Below are 23735 nucleotides of genomic sequence, written 5' to 3' on the forward strand. Positions count from 1 at the left end.
AAAGAACAAGTACAGTTATAAAACCTTAACATTCTCTACAAATTGACACTAAACAATGAAGATTGCCAAATATTAGTTTATTTTATCCAGCTCCTTCAATCAGCAATTACAGGTGTACATTATTGTATTTATATATATATATATCTCTCAAGTTGAATTTTAAAATATTCTCATTAAATGTGATTAAAATGTACATCACATATATAGCATCAATATGAAAATACGGACAATCCTCATTACAAATCTATACCGTAGGATTTATCTGTCTAGCTAAAATCATCGCTCAATCACTTCAAAGAAGAATCCGACACTACGCAAAACATGTAGTCTGTTGTGGTTGTGCCAATACAGCCGTGTTTTTCTCCCACAAAATAATATTGATAATTCACAATATGGAAAAATACAGCATCGTGTCTCGCCACATTCTCCTGTTACTTTAGCCAGGAACAGTAAAAACACTTTCTAAAATCATCTTGTATGGGGCAATGACATCTACAGTACCATAAGATTTAAGACCACAACAAGAATGATGAATGACAACGAAAAAAAAACATCAGTTATAAAAATTGTCATAAGATGTGTACAAAGAAAAGAAAATATGCAGACGCATGATAAGAGAATAAATACAAATTGTCGCTGTAGTTACAATCCCAAGTGTCCTGTGGTCAAGTTTGAAATAAAAAGAAAATAAATTAACATTGATTTCTCAAAGTCATGCATTCAGAATACCATTCTTTAGTGTTTAATGTGGAGAATGAAAGACAGAATCAATCCCACTTTAAAAGAAAGAGATAGTGCCTTCTGTTAATATAGCTTAAAATAAACAATGTTGGACACACCAACATGTTGTTCTCCAGTTGTAGATATTCACCATTTTGTAGGCTCATCAGATATTCAAATCAATAAGCAGAATTACATGTGATGAAAAATAAAAGTGCACATAGGTTCAGATTGTTTTGTGAGTGAGATAAAAATCAATGCACAACAGGAGAGCTACTTTAAATTCATGCCTTTATCTATCAAAACAGAAATTTGCTGAGATGGAAGTTCATTGAAGCCCAATACAGTTTAGAGCCAAGGCATACTGTTCTGATAAACGTACCTCACCTTCATCAAATAAAGGTATCTGTTGTGCCCAGTGTACCTGAATGTATATTCGCTTTATTTTGACCAGGGATTCCTGTGAGATATATGGCCCGTTTCTCTACTTTCAATGTGTGCAGCACTGTGGTTGTATTTGTATAACAGTCCAGCTACTTGCCGTTTGTGCCAAAGTTAATATTAAGCAGCTATTTTGACTACGGTTCTGTTCTTTTAAAGTGTGTCATTATGGTCATGGATGGAATGAATGGATTTAAAAATAATAATAATAATAATAATAATAATAAAAAACAAGTGGCTATTTGATGTCCATTTTGAAATACAAAAATTTAAATATGAAGTTTTTTCTTTACAGGGAGAAAGAAAGCCCATTGTTTTCATATTCTGCGCAAGAAATTGCAGTTTACAAAGTAAAGGCGTGTAAACTGGAAGAAATCGTGTCACCGCAAGTTTCAGCTGGATTTTATTTTTTATATCTTTTTGCGTGCATTTCCTGTTCGAGAGTGGCGGCTGCAACTAAGGGCTGCAACCAGAACTGTCCTTTTTTCCTCCCCTAACATTGCACAATTTTTTTAGAAATAGAAAAATTAAAATCAAATCAATTTTTAAGTTGGATTAATCCCTTTTTTAACACTGGTAAAGAATACATTTTATATTTAAATTTTTATATTTTAAAACGAAAATCAAATAACCACTTGTTTTTTTTTAATTTAAAATATTCTTTTGTAAAATGAAAATCGAATGACCAAGAGCTACACTGACCGAGAATGAAGAAATACCACAAAGAAATGGTACAGAGAAAAACACTTTTCATATGTGAACGTCTCAGGACACATCCAAGTGAACTCTCTGGGTCTGGCTAGAAAACAGCATAGATGTAGATTACATACAGTATACCAAGTCATGGTCCGGATAGAATGGAGAGGAAAAATACAAAGAAAAAAAAAAATCACATTCACATTATGTTATTTGTACACATGCAGCAGGGGAAAGAGCCCTTGTTATAAAAAATAAAAAAAAGGAGAGAGAGAGGAGTGCAATATTCAGGTAATATGAAATGTGAAAATGATAGATGTTCCCATTCCCAGTTAGGAGCCATGTTCAGCTCCAAAGTGGTCATACAGTCACTTGTAAGTTACAGGCCTTTTTAAAAAGGAAAAGAAAAAGTCAGAAAATATTGAAATAATATAAAAACACAAGCATATTTTGCTTGGTAAAGGGATTTTAAAAAAGACTCCCAAGAATGATCAACGTCATTAACCTTTCATATCAGTCAGTTCATTATCACAGCAGGCGAAGTGAAAACACGGCTAAAAATAAAACAGCTATTAAAAGCATCTGAGCCAACCCAGACTTGTAATTTTTTTTTTTTCAAGTGGCTTCTCCTCCAATGAAAATGACATTATTGTTTCAGTTTTCAGCACATGGTCAGTTGTTGTGGTACATGCATTTGTATGGACCGCAACTGTGTACCAAAGTGGAGGTGGTCATAGAAAAAAAAACAAAAAAAACACCATGGCACACGTGTTGTTAATGGCATGGTACCAGAGCAAAAATATGGAGCGTAGATGTTTGACATGTTGAATACACAAACATGTCAGTGTCGTATTGAAATTGAATATGTACACATATCATTGTGCTTATCAGGTACAGTCATGTGTATGATAGAACAGGATGTTTCTGTGTTGATTCATGATTCCCAAAGTGTGTGAAGCAAATATTCCAGGGTTTTTCCCCTTCTGGTTTAGTTTTCTAGTGAATGTCCAGTCTACAGAGTTATAACCGTGCCATCCTCCTCCAGACTCCTTCGCCTCTCCATCGCCCTGTCCTGGGACGCTGTGGTCGAATCGGAATAATCGTCGTCGTTAAGTGCTTGGCTGCTGCCGCCGGTGGCCAGCAGGGGGGTCCCATTGGTGTTGATGAAGAGCGTTGAAGAGGAGGAGGAGGTGGTGGAGATAGCGTCTGCGCGGAGCTGCAGGTGGGGCTCGTAGCGAGGCACCGTGGGCATGCTGTAGTTGGAAGACGCCCTCCTCATGTGCGCCGACTCTTCCCCCACCGTCTCGATCACCAAGTCCTCATCATCCTCCTCGTCGCTCTCCAGCTCTCCCACGGGGAAGTTCTGAATGATGTGCGACGGCGTGGAGGCGGCCGCGGCGCCACCCGGCCCTCCATAGCCATAATAGGAGGCACCGCTGTCTGATGAGCGGCCCGAGCTACCGGAAGCTGCCCCACCAGCACCACCGCGAACTATGTTGTTCCGCTGGTTGGCCGGCTTGACGGTGACGATGAGGTTGTGGCTGTTGGCGATCATCATGTCGGTCACCTGGTCCAGGGATTTGCCAGCCACCTCGATACCGTTGACCTCCAGGACCTCATCGTTGACGGCTAGCAGGCCGGTGCTCTCGGCCAGCCCCCCCGGCACCATGCGGGAGATGAATATCCCCGGGACCTTCTCCAGGCCCTGGGGGGTGACCCGTACGCTGGAGCCGTCCCGGATGTAGAAGCCCAAGGGTTTCTCCTGGCCGTGCTTGTACAGGCGCACGCGGCGGTGCGTCTCGGGCAGGATGTCCACGTCGATGATGGAGGAGACGGGCCTGAAGTCCCGGGGCAGGCTGATGATGACCGTGGGGGCTTTCTTCCTGGTGGCGTCTGGCCGCAGGAGAACCGCAGACAGCACCGTGTTCTTTTTCCTGGTCAGCGAGTCGGTACCGAATGTGGTGTAATCAGCTTCCTCTGTGAAAATGAAGAGATAGAGGTAATAGAAGAAGACAAAGGGAAGGAAAGAAGAGGAAGAGGAAGAGGAAGGGGGAAATGGTGGCAGAAAGGGAAGAGAAAAAACAGAGACATAAGCTGGTGAATATTCCATTAGACATCAAGCCTTTACTCTTTAGGCTGTTTAGTCTGTTGCATCATGTAGTTTCAGGAGAGAAGATAATGCATTGCACTAGAGCAGTTCTCAGCCTGAGGCCCTCCCTGCAGAGTGCTTGTACTTAACACACACACACACACACACACACACACACGATCCCCAGAAATCCCCTCAGGTCGTACTGATGAGAAATGCCACACCAGCCAAGCCTGGTGTTGATGAAGACAGTATATTAAAATAGTGTCTGTAATGTGAATAACAAGAACACTAGAGCTGGTTTAAAGTGTGGTACCGTCTGAAAATATTTCACGATTGTCAAACGTTTTCCAATTGTTTCAATAGGGGACGTTTAAGTGGATATTTATGGAAGTATGAAAAGTAAGAATGATAAAAGTGATACCATAAATAGCTTAATTGAGCTGGATGTTTGACAGTTTGGAAGAAGTGTTTAAGGCCGTGTCTGAACTGCCATACTAGCGTCCTACATCCTACATACTCACCATCTATATACTGCATACTCTCTACTCAAAGATCGATTGTGTATGCGAGCTGCGTCTAAAACGTTCTCAGTTGAAGTATACTCAAGCGATGAAGAATTTCTTCTTCTTCTTATAAGATTCAGGCAGTTTAGACACTGTTAAGCTTATAACCGCCCTCTACAGGTTAGATATTGAACTAGATTTTTACAGTCCTGTGTTCATCATCTGTGTTTTAGACCTCTTGTTTTATAATAATGATGTTTTGAGGCGGAGGATCCCTCCGACGCTCTCTGTCCGGCTCATCAGCACTCAGCTGTCTGTGAGTTGAGCTGGACGAGCCGCGGTGTGTGGAACAGCGATCTGTTCTGATCTCTCTCCACTATGAGACTCACAACACTCATTTCACTTAGTGACTCTAATGTTGTTAGGTATTTATCTTCATCTCTTATCTATTGTAAGAGTTTATGAATGACTGCACGTACAGTTGTCAGATCGCGGAACCCCAAACAATGTTGTTGCCTAGCAACTTGCTCGAAAATATTTCATTTTCCTGGGCGGGTAGAATTGACCCAGTGCATTGTGGGGCGGTTGAGTAGGAAAAGTATACGATCGATTCATACCCAAAATCTTCCCGGAAGTTAGTACTCATCCGGGAATTTCTCACATACCCAAACTCGCATACCCAACCGTCACATACTCAAATTGAAGTCAAAATGAGTATGAGTAGGACGTTAGTATGGCAGTTCAGACACGGCCTAAGGTTGAAGTAGTTGAGTGCCAAAAAAGGGGGCAGAATAATATAAATGAAAATGAATGAAGTTGTTGGTATGTTGTGGTCCTGATGTTAAAAATGTTAAAAGTACTAGTTCAAATTGAAAAATACACTGATAGCTTTGTTGTTCTTTTGTTGGTATCTCTGTTTCAGGTTGTCTCATTTTCATTGCAAAAGTCAGCAAGGCCACATAACCCTGACCTGTTTCATGTGTTTTTAGAAGAGGAGTAGATTATCAAGCTACACTAGACTTAACCCTGACTGATATTAACAGTAGACCAAGGGCTGTCCAGGTAAGGGAGGGGGACAACTAGACTTTGTCTCTCTAACTGTTAACCTGCAGTATTCAAGTAGCTAAACATTAACATCTTTGACCTTCATACTTTAACTTTTTTTTTGCCAGTCTCTAGCCAGTTGGACCCAACCATTTTGTTTGTTATTTTTAACATCTTTCTTTTGGATATGTCCTCAACCTTCTTTTATACCTTTCCAAATTCCACACATTTAGCTGGTTAAAGCACAGTTCTGTTTTTAGATGAAGGTGCTTTATAAATAAAAGCTCTGGCAATCTTAAACCGAATACTTTGATGTGTGTCATAGTATACCTCAAAGAGTGAGACACACACACACACACACACACACACACACACACACACACACACACACACACACACACTTTCTCTCCTTTTCTCAAACACACATGCATGCATACAAATCAATACATTCATTCACACACACTCACACACACACACACACACACACACACACCAATATATAAATACACATATTCCTAGTTTAATTTAAATGTATGTATTTGTTGCTTCTGTTTCATTTTATCCATGTTTTGGTTTAATTCATTTCTTTTTTTCTTGCAAATTAAATCTTTCACGATTACCTTTTGGAATCTCCAGGGTTTCTACTCTGGCACTTAAGCCCACACACCCAGATTTTTCAGATAACATAAAAGTGGTTAATATTTTGATTCTGGAGAAACGTGGTGTGTATCTTATGCAATTACTCAGTGTCCCTCTGGCTTTAGTGAAACCACTGTGCCTCTTTATGTGGGAAATTGATATAGTATATAATGCCGCTCTAAAGTTCAGGTACGCACCCCACCACACCTCCCCATCCCTAAAACCCAAACAAAGAAATGCACAGAAAGAGTAGGCAGACTCACATTTCAGTTAGCTATGAAGCCGGAGCCTATAGTGTACACAAACTAACTTCATCTTTTCCAGCCCTGACCTTATGGGCCAACTCTACATGACAGTTGAAAACAGGTGAAAATGCTGAATCACTATTTTTGTAACCCGAGCTTCTTCCTGTATGTCTTGTTCCTGCCATTCACGTAAACACAGTCATAAGGAAGTGCATTATGCATAGAACACACTGGCATTTCCCTCCATCACATAGACAAGGGTTTGTTCTCGCAGTGCAGTCATGCATAGAGTAACCAAAGCTCCACCTTTTAGCCTTCTTTTCATGAACCCTCCCTCTATCCCCAGCATATAAAAGGACAGTACTGTCACTTAAGTTATAGTTCAGGGAAGGGAATAGGACAGTCCCCTCAGGGCCACTCACAGGCACACACACATAGCGAAGAGATGCTGTATGCAAGTGAATAGTATAATCATGCATATTTCTGACGACAGCTTTAGGGAGACATGTGCAAGCATCTGCTGGCACACACACACACACACACACACACAAGCAACTGAAACACAAAGTACATGCATCTATAGGGATGCTGTCTCAGTACTAATGAACAGTAACAATGAGAAAGCCAATACTGAAAAAAACAGAGTTACATTTTTAGCTCAGAGCACAGAAGCAGAGCTCAAGTCTAATTGGCTAAAAAGGCCTATAGGCAAAGTACAATGTAAACACACATACAGCTTTTCATGTGTTTAAAGGTGGATTATGTATTAACTTTGCATTAGAACTTCATACAATGATATAACCAATGTTATATATACCCTGAACACATTTTTCAAAATCAGAGATAAATGAGAGCATTTCTGTCGATGAGACACGCGACCAATGCCGGCTCAAACCATGTTTGTGCCCTAGGCAAGATAAGGATTCAGTGATGTTGCATGCTCTATGAATTCTCCCAGAGCTATGCTGCCTTTCCCCTGCTCTTGCTCTTGCAATAGTATATATGTACATTGAAAAAGTAATTTCAGGTACAAAAGGCGAGAGTGTGTCGACAAATGGATATCATTCAGTTAAAACAGCATTTCAAATACACGGTTTCGTCTGTATTTTTCTTTTGTGCCTCTTTCCAGTTGGTTTACTGAACCTTGTGTCTGAATACTCAAAGCATAACTGAGGCCTAATAGATAACTCATTCATTCACAATAAGACACTAGTAGTAGCTCTGTGACTGGGGCTGCCTTACAGCAGGAGTGTACCGGAGTTTACTGAAGAAAGACTCTGTAGAAAAGAGCCACACCCCTCCTCCATCTACACACACCTGTGGAGTAGATCCACCCAGGCCCACCTGATCTCACTCAGCCCTAATCAGTGACCTATCTATATAGCCCACCCACATCCTTTGTTCTGGCTGGCAGCCACACTAAACCACATGTGAGGGTCCTCTGTTCCTGTGATTCAGATCAAACCTTAGATGTGATTAAGTGAGTGTATTTCCTTTCCATATGTCGTTGTATTAAACTGGATATTGTAAGTTGGATGTGATAAATGCTTGACCAGTTTTAAGTGAAATTCTCAAACTTATTAACCTAATTTGAATATTGAGTTTTGTATGTAAGTAGTACTAAATATATAATTTCTTATTGGTAATACCGCTACCCCTTTTACTTGCCTATTAGGTACCTAATTGTGATGTTTGTTGTTAAATTGTATTATATTTTGTCTTTATCATTTATAGAAAAAAAAACAGGACTACCGTGGAGCCTCCTCTTCCAATCTGTTATTTGTGGCAATAAAAGGCTTAAACGGAAACATCATTGTCCCTTGCTTCATTCTTAAAGATGTCCCATGGTGAGGCTCAATATCCTCTGAGCTTATCCTAGTATTCTACAGATGCAGCTGGATACCCTGCCCACTTATGGTGTGTTCAAGTCAACTCAGAAAAACAAGCTCCGTGCTCAGACGAGTTAGGACAGTGAATGATAGGGGACATATCCGCAAAACATCTTGCTATACCCCCGCTAATTTTTGGCACTATGTTATGTTTTTTCAATATTAATGTGTCCCCAGTGTGAATAGACTTCCAACGTATGATTAAAAAAAACACCCTCTTTCTCCACCTTTCTGAAAAACACAAATAGACTCTTTGTTTAAATTGCAATCAGTGCACCCCTACTAGTTTTTCTACTATTAGTCAATAATCAATGCACAATAAGATATAATGATTAAGAATCTCATGAGAAGAGATGGCATGCTAAAATGTAATGAGAGCTAAATGCAATGCAAAAAGTAATTGTCTCTGGCTGGTAACCCAAAAGTTAATTTTGAGCCCTTCAAGCAGTTTAAAGTTGTGATGTTCTAGAAAAATCTGCTTTTTTTTTTTTTTTTACGACAATCCTGAATGTTCAGCACGCAGCCGGTGCCACAGTGTTCCAGACACAGAACAAGAAGGAAAGGGGGAGGAGGGAGTGGTAGAAAAAAAAACAAGGGTGGACATAAAACAGAAATAAAGTGAATACATGTAGTGGAGAGAGAGGGGGGAAAAAAGAAAAGGAGCAAACGCTGATAAAGAATAATTTTCCCAGAGGGTTACTATTCCTGGTGTAGAGAGCCTACCTCCTGGTTCAGATAGCAGTACCTCAATGCTGCTGATAAGCCTGGGAGAATGAAATGGAAAGGGGGAAGGTCAATGGAGAGTGTTGAGAGGAACAGAATAGTGATGGCAAGAAAACAGAAGCAGACAACACAGTTCACTGATATGAGTGATATGTGTTTGGAAAAGGAAGAGGCTGTTTAAAAAAAAAACTTCAGAGGCTTTGAGGCAAGTTGGAGCAAAGACAAAACCCTTAATGTGTATTTTGAGCTGACAATTTGAATAATTTCTTATTAAATCCATAATTCAAAAGAAGCCATTCATACACACACTAGCCGGCTTCTGGGCCTCATATTCTCACTCATGAATTCTCAATTACACTCATCAGTCCTGCTTTATTACTCTGTCGACAGGAGCCATTTATCAACAAAAAAAATACTGAAACTCAAATCTTCATTGTTAGAAGAAAGCCACTGTAAAGTAGCAGTGTGCAACGTATGTCATTTACATAATCTTTACAATTGGGGTTGATGCAGAATGAATACAGTTTATTTGTTCAGTCTACACTCATTGCACGTCACTTTTCTGTGACCGTGTTGACATCTCATCCATTCCTTTTCTTTTGTGCTGGCAAGACACCTTCCTCTTCTCCTTCTCAACCTCTCATTTTTTTCTCCTCAGTCTTAGCAGGAGACTGTTTATTGGTCTTTTTCTCTTTGTCTCTCTCGGTCTAACACATTCTGCCCAAGGAAGTGACCCTGACTGGGATTGGTAAGACAAGTGTGTATCTAAGGAGGGACTGAGAAATGGGTGAGTCAGCGTGGGGTAAGACTACTGGACTGGGAGGGACTATGATGGCTGCTGGTACTTGGACTCTGCTGGTTCAGGGGACAGGGGCAGGATGCAGGTCTAAGGAAGGGGTTCTGGGCAGGAGTCTGAGCCGGGGTCGAGGGGGTTAAATCAGCATCCGATAAGCCGAGACTCCTACGCAGCCCGGCGATATGTGACTTCCATGAGGAGAAGGATGAGGAAAGACTTCTAGACCTTGGGGAGGACAGAGGGGAAGATGGGAGGGAGGAGGAGTAGCAAGGTGGGGGGCTGCCAGTGGGGGAACTCAAGTCTAGCCTCTCAAGTCTGTTGCTCATGCGTCTAAATAGAATCTTTACTGGGGAGGACTGAGCTTGAGCAGGGGGTCTCCTGCTTTCAGCTTCTGGCTCTGGAAAAAAAATAAACACAGCCCAACCTGAAGTTAGATCTGGCCACGGAGGAAAATATTTAATTGCCAAGAACATAATCTTCAATCATATCAATAATAGGCAAGTTTAAAGTAAAAAAGTATAAACATTATTAAAACAAAACCTACCAGCATTATATTTTATCAGGTGTGGCAGTTGACTAATTGTAAAAAAGTTGATGGAGTGGTTAAAGTCTCCAGAGATTGTTATGAGAGCAATGGGTGTTAGAGAGAGTGTGTGTGTGTGTGTGTGTGTGTGTGTTTAGTAAGTCTTCTGAGTAGACCGATGACATCACAGGCTATGTTCACAACAGCTGATGGCGGAATGTAAACGCCAACTAGGATGGCCCATGGGAACTCCCTCAACAGATAATATGGACATAGATTAATTACCAACAGTTCAATGTCTACAAAGCACAGTCGCTCCTTAACAGGAACCCCGGCATTTGAGTTGGGAATATTTTCCTGCTGCCATGTTTCTGTATGTGACAGTACCGATACTACCGCCCTGCATTCCAAATCGCATACTCGTTCTTTTTTCTATTCTACATACTACAACTGATCAAAAATAGAATTTATTCAACATGCAGTAGGCATACAATTGGGGCATACTTTTACTTATCTATTCCATCATTACATTGCGCCTTGATATTGCCTGTTGCTTATATATCCATCTCATCCCTGGTTGTTTTCATATGGAGGCAGCGTCAATGTGATGTCACTTCCGGTGCGCACTGGATTGTGGGTCAGAATCACACAAAAAGCATGCTGATTTCAACACTAAAAATCTACTGGTCCTGTTAGTAAGTAGCTTGTTGACATTGCCAATGGTGATCGGAAAAAAAAGAAGTTGCAAATAGTGCAACAGCAGTGAAAGAAGAAAAAATGGGCATAAATTAACTCAAGAAAACAAATAAAAACATAGGAGCTGCTATAATCAGGAAGCCAGGATGAAAGGCAGAAGAGGTTCTTGATGATCCCCAGGTCAGTCTAGTTGTCAATATGGAGACGATCCATATGAAATCAGGTTTCAAGCACATTTAAAAGCCTTGAAAAACACACAATTTAAAGTCAAGCCTTTTTCCTAACCTTCCAGACTCTATGAACCCTCTTGTTCACCATGTCTTTCTCTTTGAGCTGACTGAGGGTCCAGTCTTCAGCCCCGTTGTCCTGTCTAATCTAGCCAGCAGACATGATCAGAGGCTGGCCACACATTCCACCCAAAATGCCCTCCTCTCTCCCTCCCTTGTTTCTCCATCTCTCTCCCTCCCTCTCTGTAATTCTCTTGCTCTCCCACCCTCCCCAACTTGGGCCTCACTCTGCATTCCTCCCGTCTCTTTCTCTCTTTTTCTCTCTCTCTCTCTCTCTGGAAATGTATGCACTGTGAAAAACTTGAGATCCAAAGCAGGGTTGACTGGACTCTGTAATTCTCACGGACCATGCTTCTCTACTATGGTCCATGGGTAAGATGACATCCATTACACCTGCCAGCCCAGACTCACTGTATTTAAATCTATCCTTCCTTACTCACATGTGGCATTTTCCTTTTTCATTCTTAAATGTGTTGTTGTCTTTTCTCTTGTGTCCAAATATTTTTCTTTCTCCACCACATTGTAGGGCTGTGTATTAGCAAGGACTCCACGATACGATACACATCACGATACAAGGCTCATGATATGCAATATCACGATACATGGCTCATGATATGCAATATCACGATACATTGCTATACATTGCGATATATTGTTATATTCCACATAGTTCAATGAAAATGTAAATACAAAGCTGGAATACAAGTTGCTGTGATATATCAAGGCAATCTAAATACATCACATTATATTGATAATTAAGCGCCAACTTAAATAAAATTCAAAACCCGGGAATTCAGAGCAACTAGCCGTACTGAGACATCTACATGAGTGGAGGTTGTAGTTCACAACCCATTTAAAAAAAATATATATCGATACTGGAGCTGACGATACGATACAGATATCACGGAAATTAATATCACGATATATTGCAGTGTTCCTTGTTTAACATGACTGTCCGTTACATTCTAAACCTGCACTGCAGCATCTCTCCCTGTCCTTCCTTCACACACTTGGTACATTGCTTAACACACCGAGAGTTGCTGCCGTTATCTTGATCCCATGCTTACTCTGCAGGGCGGGGAGACTTTTATCTTTGTTGTACTTTGACACAGTACATTTCCTTTGCTGTGGCTGGGTGACTCATTGCACTGGTAACTTATTACTTCTATTACATTCACAAGACTGAAACTGTGTGAGCAATAAGTAAAAACGTCACCAAACAAGCCCATGTATGCACTGGGGGAGATTGCTTGAAAAGGCTGCTACCATTCAATGGATGACAACCAGGAAACTCTGTACGTATAGTGTGAATGGGTTCAAAGACGGACAATAGGGTTGGGCGGCAATGCTGTAATACGATACTCCGGGGTATTTAAAAATAGCAATGGTATTCCTTTATTGCTGTCATGAACAAATCTGCTGTGTCATATGGGCATGTTTAAAATAAACCTCTTAAGACCAATTTCTCTATCTATCTATATTATAAAAGTGAGGACAGAACTGTAGATGTGGGCCTAATTTGACAAATAAAGAACCTGTCAAAAAAGGACAAAGCTTTAGACCTATGTCAAATCTATGTACCCATCCCAAATCAATCACCCGTGAGCCGCTGCAATGATGAACTTTTCACGGAGTTGAGAGGCCTCTGAAGCTGCTAGTGTGTTGCCCAAGCAGAACCATCATCTACGACCTCTACCATACTAGCAATAGCACATGAGTGACTAAGGACAAAAGGACAGCCATTCCAGACTTGTACAATAAAGTGAAACAAGTGCTGCTGTTAGGGGCAGAGAGCTATTTACTGACAACTTGATATGTGGTCGTAAAGTTAACATGACACCATACATGTCTTTGACTGTCCACACCATTACACTAGAGTGGAAACTTGAGTGGAAATGGCTTCAGGCAACAACAAAAAAAATTCTCATGAAATTCATACAGAAGACAATGTTGCTTATGGGATTAGAGCCGTACCTTTTTGGAAGGGCAACTTGCTGAGAAAAAGAAGCGTTGCCTTAACCGCCGATAAAACTGCCAATATTCATGCCTAAAATTGATGGCTAAACTGTGTTGGACCCAACTTGAACTCGGCTGTCATGTGCATGACCAAAGACAAAAGGAAAACGGAATGGGCCCCTCAGATTCTGCCTCGAAATCAACACTGCATTTTCACACAGCTTGCACCGACAGAGAGAAAGTACACAAGAAGCAGGTGGAACAGGGACTTCAAGAACATAACCTAATAACTGCAAGCCACCATCCATTTATTATAGACCTATAAAAGAAAAATTAAGAGTCTAATGAATGTGCATGGGGAGCAAAATCATTAATGAAAATCGTATTACCTGTTAGTGATGCTGCTCAGGTTATAAAAGTGAACATTCAGTGCAGTCACGATATTCATTTTTATGACTACTACAGCCAAAGGAATCTGATATCAATATACTATATATCTCTTAAGTAATATATTGATTTAAGCAGCATCAATAATTTATGCCCACAGACGCTTACAGTATTGGCCAGAAGCTAGTGTTAATGAATGTTCACTGATCTTATATCCAAAAAGGTAGCTCACACTGTCCAGATTAGCCCGTCAGCAGGGGTGCTGCACAATTAATCTTCTCGCAATCGTGTGTGTGTGTGTGTGTGTGTGTGTGTGTGTGTGTGTGTGTGTGTGTGTGTGTGTGTGTTCGCACGATGCACCATTTGCATGACTATAGCGTGCAGACGACATGTAAACAAACAAGAATGCTGATGACCAGGGAGCATGACGCTTAGGCATGCTGAACTGGTGGTGAAAATAAACGCAACATCCGCTGTGTGGAGATATTTAGGATTCAGGTACAGGGACGCTGAACAGAAAGAAGTGCTATGCAAAACCTGGGAAAGTTAAAGTTGTGACGTCTCCATAGCAGGACAACCAATCTATACCTGATACTTGACAGAGCAATGTCATGAATGCATGACAGAAATCGCCCAGGCAAGTTCCAGTGGGATTAGATAAAAATGTGTATTGACAAAACCAAGCAAACTTATAATATCTATTTATTTATTCAATTGCCATCGCAAATCGCATTATTGACTGCAATGATCACACACACACACACTGGCACAAACACTTTTCAGCAGTGAACAATCAAGCCACAGCGCTCAGTCTTGTAGTGTTGTTGATGCAGGAAAAGCAACAATGCGGACATTATGCAAGAACCAGACCACAACAATACAAGAGATACTCATCCATCCCTCTATCCATTGCATACCAATGAATGAAAATAACCAGAAGAGCACCAACCCTAGGATATACAGTATGTAGCCTGGGTTTTGCCTTCCTGACAGAAAAACGCAGAACCAAAAATAACATCACGACACACATGGACTGAACTGTGTAAAGCAACAGACACAAAACAATCGGAAAGTTAACAATCACTGAGACTGGAGATTGAGTGTTGTGAAAAGCACACAATACCTTAATGATATAATAAGATTTCCTTCCCTTTCACTACTCTATGAAGGCTGAGTATAACACACTTTGGCCCACTGCTGCCTTGTCTGAATTCCTGCTATTATGCAATAATGACCAATCACAACCGACCGCGGACCTAATTGCTCAGCTACAGTCTTAGCTAAGGACCAAGTGTGACACACGCTATGATCCATGCTCCTCCACCTTTAACTCGCCCACACCAAGGACCAAAGAGTTGGTCCTTAGCGTGACATACCTCACTTGGCCCCCGACAAAGAAGGCATTGACTTAATATAAAGCCAGGCATCAACAGAGAATAAAACAAGTGTCAGCAGATAATAAACCATCTATATAAGTTGCATTTGCACACTGCAGAGCATATTAGGCTAACCATCTGGAGCTAGCAATAGGGTGAAGGGGGGGGGGGGGTAAATAAATCACGAAGGAAAATGGTCTGAGGGAAGCGGGGTCTCCAGGGGGTTGAGGTTGCATGTGTGTGTGTGTGTGTGTGTCCCTGCGTGCGTGTGTGCGTGTTTTGCCTTTGCTCAATCTTTTCTATGCGTGTGAGTGAATCGCTAATGTGTGATTTCCACTTGCCTGCATGACTGTTTTCACATGTGTTAGTGTGCTATGTGTGTGAGGGTGTGAGTGAGCAGTGAGCCCAGCGAGGGGCTAGTGTCTCTGGAGCGTGTCTTTGGAACACAGTGACCCCACTAATCTCCTCCTGACAAAGTGGCTTAGATTCTATTAGGCTCATATGGCACAGCAAGACAGCTTACACAAAACAGAGTGACCTGGAGCAGACATTAGGGGTCCACCCTGTATTCAACAGTGACCTGTGCCATTTCCTAGGGTGCACTCCAAGATGAATCATTTTAATCAAGATTTTATACATGTAGAAAACAGGTTTATGCTTAACCCTCTAAACATGTGCTAACCACATAGGCAAACTGAAGTCTAAATAACGTGGAAAAGCTTCTTTGAATCTTTCATAATTGGATCTTTTTGATTATCTAGACAAAAATACACAAAGCTCAATAACATACATTTCCTGTTCAACAGCCTATTCCATATCTATGCTGTACTATTCGAGGCATACTCAAGATCTTCGTTTGTATTCCCACGCATAAGCAGATCTGATTTATCAAACAGGTGGAATCTAGGGACTCTCTGTTGCAACCCTTCCTCTGTGCATACCTTTCCTCTGCAGGAACAGCCTGAGTAGAGGGCTGGCAGTGGTGATGGCTTTCTGGTAGTTGTCATCATTGTTGATGGGCAGGAGGTCTCCGTGCACGTCAGCGTAGCCCACCAACAGGTCCACGTTGGGGATGCGATGGACGTGCTGCAGGAGGCCATAGAACTCATCAAAGCGGCCCGGCTTCGACCGATCCAGTGAGAACCGACGAAACTCTGCACCAAACTGGGACGGAGAACACCGGGAAAGCAAATATGAGCACAATCGCACGTCGGTATGAAAGAGGTTAAGAAACGGATTATATAAGAGCAAAAGAAAACTTGAGATAGCTGAGATGTAGAACAAAAGCCTTTGCCTGCAATGAATACATATGCAATATATGTTTAAATAAGTCTTAGATTCTAGGCAGCAAAAGATACGATGCATACACTGTTCTGGTAGCCTAGCTAAGTAGAAAACCACAGAAGGCTATATTAGAGTCTGCCATCTATGTGGACAAGCCAACACACCACATGTACTCAATTACTAATGTAGACTTTGAGTGTGTATGCAAAAAAACGTCTGTATACGAGTTCCTTCTCGTAATTGATACTAAAATGACACAAAGTGCTTAAAATATAGAGCGCAACATAGCGTGGTACATAAACGGCATCCCAACATGCTCACAAGAGCATTGAGTGATGTTGTAAAGTTGATCAGCCGACTGTAGTTGGAGGCAGGCTAATGCTCCCCTTGACTACCAGTGTTTGAGCTAAGCTAATTAGCGATGAGCAACCTTTGCCCATGTCTCCTTCAATAAGGCACGCACAAACGTTACAGGAACGGTTTCTGTCGCCTCGTCTAGAACCTGAGAGGGGGAGGCAACAAGCTAACAAAAAAAAGTTGTGAACTATATCTTTAAGAACTTAGGGAATTGGCTCTTGTTAGCTAGCTAGCTCACAGTGACATTTATCTCTAGCGTAGAGTACTTTCAACAACTTTGCTTAGTCCTATTCGGAGCTTGTCCTTGGTTAAGTGTTAAACAGTGTGTAGTGCGTATGTCAAACAAGTGACACTTATTTAATAAGTGTGCTTAAACCTGCAGTGTGTAGAATTTTGGGTTTTATTTCCTAGCAGATTTTGTAGAAAGTAATTATAATATCCATAAGAACATTTAATTAAGTGCATAATAGCTGAAAAAAAAAATTTTAATTATTTTTTTCCCCTTAGAAAAGGTCTCATATATGTCCATATTTCTGCATATTTTGGACCAAGGCCTAGTGCCGCCATCTTGAAAGTGTCATAGTTGGAATGTCATCAGGTGCATTGTTTAAAATTCAGAATTGTTCTTGTCCTTGAAGGCCACTGTAGCTTCTGTTATTATTCGAAAGGGTTGGGGTTACCCAGGGAGCGTTGCATTCTAGAACTTTGTAGAACTTTCTTGATGATGTCATATTACACACTGCACCTTTAATACACTTAAATATAAGTGTGACAGGTATTGTCCGTATGTGGTGTAGGTATGAAGAACGTCATGGCTACACAGGTCTGGCTGTCACTCTGCTATTCATTACTCAAGCAAAGCAGCAACAAACAATGCTGTCATCAGTAATGAGTTGTCACACTGTCAGCGTTCAGGTATCAGGCTTATAAGTATTTCTCTCTGCTGAGTCACGTATGAGTCTGGAGGAGGAACGCTATGTAGTAGTGCTTTCAGCCCTCCAGATGGTTCCAAACATATAGGCAATATACAAGACAAGCAAACCTATTTTCAAGAAATTCATAATGGCTTATTTCCAACTGCTCTGTTACAAAAGTTAAATCAAGTTAGGGATTATACCTATGCCTTCATTATTAGCCTACATCTGTTTTCTACTCTACCTCTGTAGTTCTTAGTAAGACATATTAATGAATTCCTACACAATACATGTGGCTTGCAATGCTTCCCAATTTGCTGTTCTTACTTCAAAAAACTAAATGTTTATTCGATTTTTTACGGAGAAAATTAACCATGAAGACTAATCCATAAAAGAGTTGATAGGTTCTGGAGAATGCTTGTCAAAAAAAATCACTCTGTGTACCAAACTCAGTAATTATCTCCTCACGATCCACTACCTGTCCTTACTGTGTGGTGCACTGTGCAATAAATAATAGTTCTTAGTGGCAGCCATACATTAAAGTATATTGTGTGAAATATCGATAACTAATGATATGGAAAGAAATTATAGATCAATGGCTGCAGATGCATAATCTTGCGTTCAGTGTCATAACAGTTTCGGTGAGTGAGCAGGGGCCAGGGGGGGGGGAGGCGGTGACAGGTGACACTGGCTCACTGCTGCGTCAGCTGACAATAACTTCCACCTTCAAACTTACTAGCTAAAAATGAAACTTAGTTTAACTTAAAATCGAAAACACACCATGGTTCAAATCCCGGTTTTAAGTAGGCTATGCCGAACTACGAACAAGCTAGTCACACTAAACAATACAGGTGTTAGCTAGTTAAGTTTAATATAATTTGTGCGACATCATTACTTGCTAATCAAGCCACTTAGCAGGCTAAATTAGCCACATAGTAATCATCACAGGGGGAGTTTAAAGCACACATATTGCAAATAAAACTGACAAAGAAGTCTTCATATGTACCTTGCTCTTTACCTCCACGGCACTAAGAGAACGGTTGCTCGGCTCTCGATTGTTTTTGTTCATGTTTCGCTAGCAGCAGGTCCGCCGCCGCCGAAGCACTCACACAGTCGCCCTGGTGCCGCTGCCGTGCCACTGCTCTATATCCAAACACCTTGTGTGTCCCCCGGTTATTATTCCAGGAACACGGGCTGTCCTGCGACTTCTCGACATCCGACGATTTGCGTCGTCTCTGCGAATAGGACAATGGCTGCCAACCAGTCTAGCTCACCCAATAAACTTATCTTTTCTCATACTCGTCCCTGCCAGCCAACGTCGCTACACTACAACTGAGTTATCTCTCTCTCTTTCGCTCTGTGCCTGGAGACTGGAGAGCTGGCGACACAACACTTCAAAATAAAATACACCTGACTTTCTTTTCCCCTTGGCTTCAAAATAAGAGCTATTTTTTTTAACCAACTCTAATAAGGATATCAATAAAGATAACGGTCTTGTTAGAAGAAATAGCCTCATTCGTTTTTATTACGCATTGTAAAACAAATAAAAAATAATAAACTATTTGTATGGCATTTTTCAAAACAAGGTTACAAACTCCCTTACAGAGCAGATCAAAAAATCAATACACAAAATCAAAGCAAATTTAACAGCAAGAATTTAATTAAAACTAAATTTGAAGTTGAAAGGTTGGGTTTTTAACCGTGATTTAAGAGAAGTTGGAGAGTGTGTTGCCCTTATTTCCTCTGGTAGCCTACGTAGTTCTAGAGTCTTGGGGCTCTCACAGAAAATGCTCATATTGCTAAAAGCACAAACATCTATGACTTCCATTTGCCTATAGGCTATTACACCACGTGTGATATTTTGTATACACATGCTGTGGGAAAATGGTATAGTAAGTATTATGTAAACGTTATAAATGACTTCACCTTGTTTCTTATTGTAGGCCTACAGTGACATCTTCTGGCCAAAGTCACATGGGCCTACTGCTGCTGGCCACCTGCCCAGTGTATACACTCACTGATCTAGTAGGCTATGTACAGTATACACTGTGAATGTATCATTACAGTCCCACCATTATATGCAGTGATAAACTGAAATCAAAAATATGTTATGGACTATGCCCCACAGTCAGTAGGCATGAAGCCTGAATATGAAAGAAAATAGTTTCAGTGGATCCATTTCCATCCATGGCCTATGTAGTAATATCCTTTATAAGATCATGTCATTTTTTAATGCAGTGCCATGAGCATTACATTTTAATCTTGCCTGTTACGTGCAAAGATTTCTCCGGATTCTCTAAATACTTTAATCATATTATGGATTGTAGATGGTGAAACCCTTTAATTGTTTGCAGGAAAGTTGTTTTTAAAGTATACTGTTGAGATTGTTTGTTTTTATTTCTTGTGGTGTGTGTTTTGTGTTGTTGGGTGTGAGGGTGGGATGTGGGTGGGGTATGTTCGGGAGAAAAAGGGGAAAAAAATGTGTACTCGCTGTGCTACAATTTTGTTGTTATTAACATTCAATAAAAAAACCTTTGAAAGTATACTGTTGAACTGTTTTCCTATGTAATTCTTCACAAAGTGGTGAGCCTCAACCCATTATTGCTTATGAAGACTGAACCTTTACTGGATGCCCCTTTATATCCATTCATGATAATATCATCTGTTACCAGTTAACATGTTTATGTGAGTAATGTTCCATAGAATAATCATATATTTGCGAAAAACTATTAAATAGATGGGGGAAAACATAAAATATATTACTTTTTGTATTGTTAACTTGATTGAATGTGATAAAAGTTTAACAATGTTATCGGTTGTATATACGTTATACATAACGTCCCAACATTTTGGGAATTGAGGTTGTAATAAATATAACAATAATAGTAATAAAACAATTATTAAAAAATAAATTAGGCCCAATATAGGCAAGGCAAGGCAGGCAAGGCAAGGCAAGGCAAGGCAAGGCAAGGCAAAGCAAGGCAAAGCAAGGCAAGGCAAGGCAAGGCAAGGCAAAGCAAGGCAAGGCAAGGCAAGGCAAGGCAAGGCAAGGCAAGGCAAGGCAAGGCAAGGCAAGGCAAGGCAAGGCAAGGCAAGGCAAGGCAAGGCAAGGCAAGGCAAGGCAAGGCAAGGCAAGGCAAGGCAAGGCAAGGCAAGGCAAGGCAAGGCAAGGCAAGGCAAGGCAAGGCAAGGCAAGTTTATTTCTAAAGCACATTTCGGACACAAGGCCATTCAAGGTGCTTTACAGATGCAAAAACAAAATACATCAAGAATAGAGCACACAATAAAAAAAAGCGAATGAGAAACATGAATATAAATAAAACATAAAACAATTAAAACATTTAAAAATAATAAAAATAAATAAAAATTAAAAATTACAGGTTAAAACGGAAACAGTAAAGTCTTCAGACCTGATTTAAAAGAGCCGAGTGTTGAAGCGGACCTCAAGTCCCCTGGAAGTTTATTCCAGAGCTTGGGTGCATTAAAACTGAAGGCTGACTCTCCCTGTCTAGTCCTTACTCTGGGGACTGTCAGTAGCCCAGTGTCAGACGATCTGAGAGCTCTGACTGGTTTGTATGGGATCAGCAGGTCAGCGATGTATTTGGAGCCTAAACCATTTAGGGCTTTATAGACCAACATCAATATTTTAAAATCAATTCTTAGAGTGACAGGAAGCCAGTGTAAAGACCTCAGAACTGGGGTGATGTGATCCACTTTTTTGGTCCTAGTGAGGACTCGAGCAGCAGCGTTTTGAATTAGCTGAAGCTGTCTGATTGATTTTTTAGGAAGGCCTGCAAAGACACTATTACAGTAGTCAAGTCTACTAAAAATAAATGCATGGACAAGTTTTTCTAAGTCCTGCTGAGACAGTAGCCCTTTAATTCTTGATATATTTTTAAGGAGGTAGTAGGCTGACTTAGTAATTGATTTAATGTGTTTTTTGAAATTCAAGTCTGAATCTATGACTACTCCAAGATTTATAGCTTGGTGTGTGCTTTCTAACATAACAGATTTAAGCTGTGCGCTGACTTTTAATTGTTCATCCCTGTTACCAAAGACAATGACTTCAGTTTTGTCGTTGTTTAATTGAAGAAAGTTTTGGCATCCAGTCATTGATTTGTTCAATGCACTTACTCAGTGCTTGAATCGGACTGTAGTCTCCTGGTGATATGGTTATGTAAATTTGTGTGTCGTCTGCATAATTATGGTAACATAATTTGTTCTTGTTCATAATCTGAGCTAGTGGGAGCATGTAGATGTTAAACAGAAGAGGCCCAAGAATGGAACCTTGGGGGACCCCGCATTCAATATGTGTTCGCTCAGATGTGAAATTGCCTATTGATACATAGTAGTCTCTGTCCTTTAAGTATGATTCAAACCAGTTTAGTACAGTTCCAGAAAGTCCAACCCAGTTTGCTAGTCGATCTAGTAATATGCTGTGGTCAACTGTGTCAAAAGCGGCACTGAGATCCAATAAAACTAATACAGAGCTTTTGCCACTGTCTGTGTTTAAGTGGATGTCATTGAGGACCTTAACCAGAGCGGTCTCAGTGCTGTGGTGTTGACGAAATCCTGACTGGAAAACATCAAAGCAGTTGTTCATTGCCATGTAGTTATTTAGCTGCTGATAGACAGCTTTTTCAATGATCTTGCTTAAAAATGGCAGGTTAGATATGGGCCTATAATTGTTCATGACTGATGTTTCTAGGTTGTTCTTTTTTAGGAGTGGCTTGATGACTGCTGTTTTCAGGGCCTGTGGGAATACACCTGTCAATCTTCATTCTCTCTCTCTCTCTCAGGTGTTCTGGGGCCTGATTGGGGGCAGGTGCTCCCAATCCTGCAGAGTTTAAAGGCGTGGCCTGGGCAGCTGGCTCACTCTCTCTGCCTGCCTGACTGGAAGATGGTGTGCTGCTGACCTGCTGCGGCTGCTTGTGGTTTATTTAGTTTTATGGTTTGTTTACTTATGGGGGGCTGCTAGGTGGTATTATTTTTGCTTTACTCGTAGTTTAGAGGGGCCGGGGGTTATAGTTTAGTTGGAGGAAGGCCTGGGCAATACTGTAGTCCAACTGTGGCTGCCCCAGGTCTTCCTCCCGTTTACCTCTTTTTCTTTTGCAGCCTCCTGCTCGAGTTGTGTTGTGGGATTGTTTTAAATAAATCACCTTATTACTTTGATTCATGGTTTTTGTCTGGGTTATTTTAATGTTTACTGGCCGGTGAACAAGCCTGGGATGGCCGGCCGTAACACTATGTGCGCAGCTATTTCAACCGAGGGTGTGCTGCTCCACAGACCCCTGATTGGCCCCTACAACACTGACAGGCTCATTTAATTTCTAGATGAGCTACATGATCAACTTGTGCCAGCAGCGGATAGAGACGGCAGAAGAAGGAATGCTCCTGTTTTTGTCGTGGTGTGGGATAATGTTGCTTTCCACCATGTTGTCGCATTCAGAGTGTTTTGCTGCACATCCCAGGATGATGAGCCTCTACCTGCCCCCATACTCCCCTTTCCTCAACCCCTTAGAGGAGTTTTTCTCTGCTTGGAGATGGAAGGTCTATGACCACCGGCCACATGACCAGATGACTTTGACCCCGTTTCCACTTGTCTTTAACATCTGATTTTTGTGATCTGATCACATCAATACAGCTCTAACTACAGGTGAAAACACTCTCAAGACGCATTGAGATCGGATCACAAAAACCACATTCGGAGGTGGTTTACGTTGCTTGTGTCCGATGTGTCCGCATTCAGATGGTAGTGGAAACAGAATGTGACTTTTGTCCACATTAGGGACCTCCTATACTCAACTGCCGCCCCCTGCCTGAGCGGAAGTACATACTTGTTTGCGCAACAATGTCGTCATAAAAGTGCACAGTTGCAACCGCAACAAACAATTAGAAACCTAAAAACAAAAACACCGGAGATGGAAAGCATGATGGAAAGCCGTGGATGGAGCACCCCGGCAACCCGCTGCCTGATATCAATTTGGGCTGATGAGTCAGTGCAGCAAAAGCTAGAGGATTATTATCGTAACTGGCCGATTTTGCTAGAGGCCATGAATGCCGGCTGTGAGAACACTTCTACCGAGGACTGCCAGGGATGGATCAGACATACCCGACGATATTTCCCCCGATGTATTGCAAGGGAGAACATACGCTGTGATGTCGAT

The 23735-nt window shown here is 41.2% G+C and overlaps 1 protein-coding gene across 1 annotated transcript; it reads right to left on the bottom strand.

Moving 5' to 3' along the window:
• Positions 1-133: 133 nt before the first annotated feature.
• Positions 134-18855, bottom strand: pard6b (par-6 partitioning defective 6 homolog beta (C. elegans)). Its single transcript, XM_080031832.1, has 3 exons — positions 18575-18855; positions 15955-16177; positions 134-3834 (listed from the first exon to the last, which is right to left on the bottom strand). Exons 1-3 carry the CDS (start codon positions 18635-18637, stop codon positions 2870-2872), a joined length of 1251 nt encoding a protein of 416 aa, XP_079887958.1. The 5' UTR covers positions 18638-18855; the 3' UTR covers positions 134-2869.
• Positions 18856-23735: the final 4880 nt, after the last annotated feature.

This window comes from Ammodytes marinus (genome assembly GCF_949987685.1).
Source record: "Ammodytes marinus genome assembly, chromosome: 7".
Classification (NCBI taxonomy): Eukaryota; Metazoa; Chordata; class Actinopteri; order Uranoscopiformes; family Ammodytidae; genus Ammodytes; species Ammodytes marinus.